At 41.2% G+C, this 8799-nt stretch overlaps 1 protein-coding gene across 1 annotated transcript; it reads left to right on the top strand.

The window, feature by feature from the left end:
- Window positions 5898–6854, top strand: LOC107606427 (F-box/kelch-repeat protein At3g23880-like). The gene has a single exon (XM_021106865.1). The coding sequence runs from the start codon at window positions 5995–5997 to the stop codon at window positions 6736–6738; it is 744 nt and encodes a 247-aa protein (XP_020962524.1). The 5' UTR covers window positions 5898–5994; the 3' UTR covers window positions 6739–6854.

Raw genomic sequence — 8799 nt, 5'->3', positions numbered from 1 at the left:
TAGACTGATTTTTCTGTCATTTTAAAGTTTAAACAAATATAGTTCAATTGACTTAAATACTTTACTATGATTTAAAGTACCCAATAAGTTAGGTACTCTTTTTGTACTCTTTCTACTAGGGTTTAGGTATGAGTGACGGAGTGAGCGGGGGTGGGTTCACGAAGAGGGTGAGGTTTCTAAGGAAGAACATCGCTTTCAAAAGGTTTCCTTCCGCGACATGGTGACTGGACAGAGGTATCCACACCCTTATAAGGCATGCTTCGTTCCCCTCTCCAATCGATGTGGGCCTTACAATCCACCCCCTAAGGGAGTCCAGCGCCCTCGCTGGCACATCGATCCGAGCTCTGGCTCTGATACCATCTGTAACAGCCCAGACCACCCGCTAGCACGATATTGTCCGCTTTGGCACACAAGGCCTCACGGTTTTGCCTTTGACGATAGGGATGATAGCTGAAACCCCCCACACTCACTCGTCAAAACGCGTCATGCTAGGGAGAGGTATCCACACCCTTATAAGGCATGCTTCGTTCCCCTCTCCAACCGATGTGGGCCTTACACACCATGGTATGGGTACGCTTTTACGGCTTAGGGATTCGTTACTACCATGAGAAGGCTATGTTGAGGATCGCCGCTGCGGTGGGAAAGCCAGTGAAAGTCGATGTAGCAACTAAGATGGCAGTAAGAGGGAAGTATGCGAGGGCTTGTGTGGAGATTGATTTAGGCGTTCCCATTACTCGTAGTGTTGAGGTGGATGGGAGGGTTTTGGATGTTGAATATGAAAGCCTTGAGTTGGTCTGCAATACGTGTGGTTGTTATGGGCATGTTGGTGTGGACTGTAAATTGATTAGTTCAATTTCAGCGAACATTGATAAAACAGGGGTGAATGAAGACAAGGAACAAGATCATGAGAAAATAGATCAGGTGCCATTTTCTTCTAATATTGAGAAGCCTTTTGTTTTTGGTAGTACTACAATTGGGATAGAGAAGAATAAGGATAAGGAAGTGCATGTAATGGAAGGGGCACATACAGGGGATACAACGTGGACCAAAGTGGAAAGAAAGGCAAAGGGCAAGAAGGTCTTTTTGGGTAGGCATGACCAGGATAAGTCCAAAAAAGTTTATGTGGATAAATCTTCTAATTATGTTGCTAAAGGAGAACCTGCTATGAAAGGCATCAATGTGGTTGAATCATCTTTACACATAAGTAAGGGCAATCAAGTGCTAAAACAAGCGAGGAACTTTAAATTAGCTTCGTCAGGTTTTACCTCTGCTCAAGGTGTGACGGGTGGCAAGCAAGGACCTGGTTCAGAACGGGCAGGGGCTTATTCGCAAGGCGCAGAGACTTCTAAAACGCCATTCAAAAGCAATTTAAAGAGATTAAGGCCTAATTCTCTTCAGAATTCTCCGGTTGAGAATGGGCACAGTGTGGTTACAGTGGAGACCCCACTCACTACCCTCAAATAATCTGAGGTGTGGGTCTCACTCCAAGTAATATTAATATGGATTGTACAAATATTATAGCTTGGAATGTGAGAGGAGCTGGAAATAAGCTGGCTCGGGTGCATCTGAAACAATTGGTAAAGAATTTTCATCCGTACGTTTTTATCATTTTAGAGACTCATTGTGCTTTCCAAAAGATGGCTGTCTTTTTGAACAGATTAGGTTATACTCCTATTCATATTGATGAAGCTCAGGGGCATAGTGGAGGTATTTGGGTGCTCTCTGCATGGCCCGGAGTATCTTGCAATGTCGTGGCAGCGAGTTTGCAAGTGGTGTGTGTTGAGTTTTCGAATGGCGATTTTTCTTGGGTCTGTGCAGCAATTTATGCAAGTCCCGTTCCTAGCAAAAGGGAAGAAGCTTGGAGGGTTTTGACAGATTTTTCTAGAAATTATTCAGGTCCTTTATTAGCTATTGGGGATTTTAATGAGGTCCTTCTTTCATCTGAGGTTAAAGGTGGGAACTTTGTCTCTCGAAGGGCAGAGCGGTTTGGAGCTCTCCTAGATGAGTGTGGTTTGATTGATTTGGGAGCCCATGGATCTTTGTACACTTGGTTCAGACATATGCAGGGTAATCGGTTCATCTCGAAGAGGCTGGATAGGGCTGTGGCTACTGATGCTTGGTGTTTTCGTTTTCCGGAAAGCTATGTGGAGAATTTGGCGAGGATGCATTCTGATCACTGTCCCATTATGATACGATGTCAAGGTAATGATAGAAGAGTCGAGGTAAAACCTTTCCATTTTCAAGTAGCTTGGTCTTATCACCCAAGTTTTTTGTCGGTGGTCAGGGGTGCTTGGGACAAGGGTAGACCCAATCCTATTCGTTGCCTTTCTCAAGTCAGAGATGATGCTTTGGCCTTTAACCGAGATGTCTTTGGGAATATTTTTAAAAGAAAGAGGGAATTGGAGAGGCGTGTGACCAGTATCCAACAGCGAATGGAGAGAGTTGATGCTTTATCCCTCATACAGGAAGAAAGGGAGTTACAGGCTGAATATAGTAATCTGCTTATGCAAGAGGAGTTGTTTTGGTATCAAAAATTCCGAGAGCATTGGGTCAGATTTGGAGATAGAAATACTAAGTTCTTTCATATGCAAACCATTATGCGGAGGAAGCGTAACAAGGTTCAGGGGTTATTTTTGGAGGATGGAAGATGGAGTATTGATCCGCAAGAACTCGAAGAATGTGCAATTGGATTTTATAGAGATCTTTTTTGTAATGTGGAACATGTAGAACTTGATGTGATGGGGGATCAGGAATTACCTTCTTTATCTCGTGAGGCTATTGAAAGTCTCACAAGAAATGTTTCTAAAGAAGATGTTAGGAAGGTGGTTATGGGTATGAACTCTTTTAAGGCCCCAGGTGCCGATGGTTTTCAGGCTTTTTTCTTCAAGGAATATTGGGAAGTGGTTGGTACAGAGGTATGGAAACTTGTTAAGAAGACTTTCGCTGGGTTTGATCTGGATAGTGCTCTGTTTGACACTTTGGTGGTGCTGATTCCTAAAGTTGATAACCCGTCTCGCATGAAAGAGTTTCGTCCTATCAGCCTCTGTAATGTCATCTACAAGATTATAACTAAGGTGGTTGTGGAGAGGTTACGACCTTTTCTACAAGATATCATTGGTCCTCTGCAGGGAGGGTTTATTCCTGGAAGGGGTGCCCCAGACAATATCATTGTAGCCCAGGAAGTTCTCCATTTTATGAAGAAAACCAAATCAAAAAAAGGTGTTCTTGCTTTTAAAATTGACCTAGAAAAGGCTTATGACAGGGTGAGCTGGGAGCTTTTGGAGCAATCTCTCCTAATGTTTGGCTTTCCAGGTACTATTATTTCTCTTATTATGAAATGTGTAAAGTCTTCCTCCCTTTCTCTAATGTGGAATGTTAACCGGTTGGATGGTTTTCAGCCAAAGAGGGGTTTGAGGTAAGGAGACCCGATGTCTCCTTATTTATTTGTTATTTGTATGGAGAGGTTGAGTTGCCTCATTGCTAGGCAAGTGGAGGTTGGTAGATGGAAACCAGTGACTGTGTCTAGGGGAGGTCCTGTAATCTCCCATCTCCTTTTTGCAGACGACCTTATCCTTTTTTGCAAAGCGAAGAAATCTCAAGTGCTTCATGTTTTGGACACTATGGCCACCTTTTGCAGAGCATCTGGTATGAAGGTGAATTTTGACAAATCTCGTGCTATCTGTTCTATGAATGTTTCTAGACAACGCAAGGATCTCTTCACTGGTATTTCTTCTATCCGATTTGTTAATTCTCTGGGAATGGTGTCTGGTGTCCCCCTTAAGCATGGCAGAGTTACTAAAGCTGATTTTAATGATGTGGTTGATAAGCTTACTAATAGGCTAGCATCTTGGAAAGGTCGCTTCCTTAATAAAGCTGGTCGGATTTACCTTGCTAAATCAGTTTTATCTTCTATACCTATTTATAGGATGCAAGTAAGCCTTTTTCCATCAGGTGTATACTCTAACATTGATAAGTTTACTAGAAGTTTCATTTGGTGTGGTAGTCATAATCACCGTGGTCTTCATTTAGCATCTTGGAGAGTTTTGACGACTCCGAAAAAGTTTGGAGGTATTGCTTTGCGGCATTTGGAGAGGATTTACTCTTTTATTCCTATGGACTTAAGGGAAGACATTCTTAGTTTAGTACATATTTCGGCTTCTGGTCGTGATTTGGGTTGGAGTTGGGAGCACACTCTTTACTCTGCTAAATAAGGATATTTATGGTTAATTAATTCAGAATAAGTTGAATTGGGATAGAAATATCAATTGACTTTGGCTTTGGAAGGCGTGGGTCCCTGAAAAGTTGAGGCTCCTAGTGTGGCTTTGCCTTCATGATGCTGTACCAACTCAATATCTGCGTTTTCGGTGACATCTCTCCTCCTCATCCTTATGTACACGTTGCAATCAACTTCCGGAGATAATTCTTCATTGTTTTCGGGATTGTGAAGTGGTGCGATCAGTTTGGGTTTCTCTAGGTTTTTCTTATGTATGTTTCTTTGGCTCTCACGAGGTGCATAATTGGTTCAAGCATGGCCTCCTCAATGAAGGTTGTTCCAAATTTGCAGCTATAATATGGTCAATTTGGCAAGACAGAAATATGGATAATTTTCAGGGAATTTTTGGATCTGCTGGGTCAATTGCATACAAGGCTCGCAGGTGCATGGTGGATTTTGAATATACAAATCAGAATCGAGTGTGTTGCATCCAGGGATTAAAATCTCTGTCTTGGTCTCCGCCAGAACCTGGTGCTTGGAAGTTAAATTGTGATGGGAGTGTGAACTTGGGAGATGATTGTGCTGGTTTTGGATGGGTAATTCGCGATAGCTCCAGTCAATGGGTAATGGGATGCTCAGGAAATTCCTTTGGATCTAGTGTCATCAAGATGGAGTTGTGGAGTATATGAAAATGTTTGGCTTGGGCTTGGGAGGCGGGTCTTAAGCTTGCTGTCTGTGAGACAGATTGCGCATCAGCTTTTGAGCTAGTGACTAGTTGGCAAGTTCCACTCTGACATCTTGAAAAAGAAGTGATACAACTGATCTTTGACTTGAAGTTAAGAAGGGATTGGGATATTCGTTTTGAGCTTATCCCGAGAGAAGCTAATGTCGTGGCAGATCGGTTGGCAAATATGGGATCTGGAGGTAGCGGAGCTGATGAGGTTCACTAAATACAAAGTAGATAAAAATTTGTATTAAATTTATATTTATTTTGTATGAAAACAAGTTTATTTTGCAATGAAAAAATCTAAAAAAAATTATATTTTTTCTCACTGACGGATTTACAGACGGATTTTTTGTCTGTAATCAGAGTGTGAGATGATTTTGCAAAGTTTAAATTACAGACGAAAAATCTGTCAGAAAATTTGTCTGTAATTACAGACAGAAAATTTGTCGAAAAATTCGTCTGTAATTACAAACGAAAAATTCGTCTGTAATTACAGACAAAAAATCCGTCGGAAAGTTCGTCGCCTTCGGAAAATGGATCGAGAATTTACAAAGGGAAAATCCGTCGGTAACTGGTAAAAATCCGTCGGTAATTTTCTGACAGAAAAAAATTCGTCGATAAATAATTTTCGACGAGGCTTTTACAGAGGAAAATATGTTAAAAAAAATTATTAAAAATAATATTTTTTTATCAAAATTAATGACGCCCAAAAAGCACAAAAATTTATCCAAAACTCAATCAAATTTATGCCCGCAATTGTGTAGAAAAAATATATAAAAATTGGGATCCAATTTATATAATTTATTTGAAACAAATTCAACTCAAATCATTTGTGATTACGATCAATATATTATTTTAGTTTAGAAGATTTGATTAGATTCAATTGGATCGGCCGTTTGTGATTTTGATCTCATATTAAAACCGTCCATAGATCCATTGAGATGCTAATGTCATTTTGAAACATGAAAACCTTCATATAAATAGAATACAATAAGAACATTAGAATAGATTTTAGATCGATAGTCATCTAGCAACGCAAACTCAAACTGAAACGATGACGTTACTGATCATAATTATGAATGACGCCGAGAAGAACGCGTCGACAGGACGTGTACTGCTCCGTCATCACACGGCCACCGCAAGAACGCCGCCGCTGCCAGACCTTCCGAAGGAATTGATAATGGATATCTTGCTGAGGCTTCCGGCAAGGACGCTTGTTTCCCTAAGGAGCGTGTGCAGTTCCTGGAGAAACCTAATTTCCGCCCCTGACTTCACCCGCAACCACCTTCGTCGTTCATGCTTATGCGATCCAAGCCTGACTTCGCTACGAGACAATGGTGTCAGATACGACAGTTTTGGAATTCTGTCCGTACGGTCAATAATGGACAAACCTTTTGAACCTACTAAAGTCGATTGCTTCAGTGGACAACGCTACAACAGAATCGTTGGTTCTTGCCATGGATTGTTATGCTTTTTTGATGATGATGATGGCGGCCAGAATACACATGGCATGTTGTGGAACCCCTATACCGGATTCACATTCCAGTCACCACAAATCAGCGGTCAAGTCAGCGTTTGTGGCTTTGGTTATGATCATCTCAGTGACAGCTACAAGCTTTTTGGAATTATAAGGAAGAAAGGGCCATCTGGTTTGGAATTTAGTACCAGAATTTATACTTTTGGACCAACTTCTTCCTGGAGAAGAATTGATGATATCCCATTTGGCCAACCTGGTGTTCCAACTGACGACCCTTTTATGCCTGATAATATGGAAAGGGTGTTTTTTGGTAGTAGCTGAGCATGCACTATTAATTGGAGTGTTAATCATGAGGTGGTTGTTTATTTTGATTTGGGTAAAGAGACTTATAGTCATTTCTCTCTGCCTTATACCGATTCAGATGATTATTTCCAGAGGATGAGCACTTATTTATGTATATTGAGAAACTGTCTTTCTATTTGTTATGAGCATTTGAACGCACAATGCTGGTTTGTGTGGCAGATGAAAGGATATGGAGATGCTCAATCCTGGACTAAATTGGCAATTATTCCGTTCCACCCGCATCTCGTAAATTTGAGTTTTCCTTTACAATCTCTTTACATCTCGGAAAGTAATGTTCTTTTGGCCATTTCTCCATCTTTAAGAATAATTTTGTGTAATTTAAAGAATGGTAGCATAAATTCACCTGACAACATAAATTTAAAGGAGAACTATCCTAGTCTTTGTCAAAGTATAGGTTTTAGGATGGCTTATATCTACTATGAAAGCTTAGTTTCACCAAATGGTCTTCAAAGCAACTCATCCAAAATATTGCTGCAAAAACCAAAGTTTATTGTCTCTTAAAGTCTGTATGCACCTTCATTTGGTGAAGCCTTTCTAGCATTAGTCTACTACCATCTCTTAAAGTCTGTATGCACCAGAACAGCAGCAACTTTTGATCGCGCCGGCAACAAAAGCGTGGACGGCCAGATGCAGGAAACGCGTGCTACGAGATGAATCTGTTCAACAATTCGCTTATATTTCAATCAATAGAGACAGGGAGGAGGGACCATGGAAGAAGTCGCCGACAGCTTCAATGCATGTGGGGAGGGGACACGGGAGGTGAGAGTCGGAATCACCACGAAACAGGAGAAGGAGCTCCTTCAAGGTATTGGCAAGCGCAGTCCAGGAAGAATGAAATGACATGCATGTTGGAGAGAGGTCGCAGTCATTGTGAAAAAGCACAAAATGGTCACCATTGAAGACGACCAACAGTTATCGAGTCGGGGTAGGCGCGACATGGGCGACCTCAAGAAGGCAGTACCTGATGAGGATTCCAATCGAGGCCACAGTCGAGGATCCAGGTGCCTGATTTTGCCTCCATGCAACAAACGATGGCAGTCTTCAAGGGTGAGGGCGAGGAAGGGAGGTTTGGGGCGACTAAATCCTCATTTTGGTCCTGAAGCGATTACTCATTTTGGTCCTTGAAATTTAAAATTACCTATGTTGGTCCTCCATATTCAAGTCCAGGCACCAATATGGTCCCTCAATTCTTTCCGTGCTGAGATTGCACCCTCCTTGTCACGCTGGATGATGAGTAAACAACATCGTTTACTTTTGGCGTCCAAACAAGTTAGAAACGAAGAATAGTAGAGGTAGAGAAGAAGACGAATACTTTATTTTGGGTCTCCATCGTTTTTTCTCCCTTTATATACAAAACGATGACATTTCTGACTTATTTGGGTGCTAAGGATAAACGACGTCGTTTACTCATCATCCAACGTGGTAGGAAGAGTGTCATCTGAGCATTCCATTTGTCTAGTCATCACCGGAAAGAATCGAGTGACCACATTGGTGCCTAAACTTGAATATGAAGGACCAGTATAGGTAATTTTGAATTTCAGGGACCAAAATGAATAATCGCGCTCAGGGACCAAAATGGGTATTTAGTCGGTTTGGAGCTGTTAGGGGAGGGCGGGTCTTGACGTGGGTACTGGGTAGGGCTTTGAGTCGGGCTGGGTTCTGTTTGTGTAGGCTGTGTCAGCTCTTCGGCCTAAGGCCATGTCCAAAAACACAAACAAAAAAGAAAATCTTGGCTAACGGGCTCAGCCACCGTAAACATAAAGCAGGAGACAAGCTCTGCAACAAAATGGCCAGGTGTCCATCTCATATTCATATAAAAGGAATATCTGTAAATCTGTATCAAACAGCATCTGTACTATAGATTGACGCTTGTTTTTTTAGTTAATTTTGAGAACGATCAAATTTTACATGATCAAAAATGACTATTTATTCTCAATATTAATGTTATAACTATTCATATATTTCCTGTTTTTATTAGCTATTTTTTATTATTTTAAGTAATTCAATTTAATATAGATA

Source organism: Arachis ipaensis, chromosome B07, assembly GCF_000816755.2.
Source record: "Arachis ipaensis cultivar K30076 chromosome B07, Araip1.1, whole genome shotgun sequence".
In the NCBI taxonomy this organism is placed as follows: domain Eukaryota; kingdom Viridiplantae; phylum Streptophyta; class Magnoliopsida; order Fabales; family Fabaceae; genus Arachis; species Arachis ipaensis.
This window is presented reverse-complemented; position numbering and strand designations above follow the sequence as displayed.

Coding starts and splice junctions, on each gene's coding strand:
- LOC107606427 (XM_021106865.1), top strand. CDS start 5,995: ATGACGTTACTGATCATAATTATGAATGACGCCGAGAAGAACGCGTCG.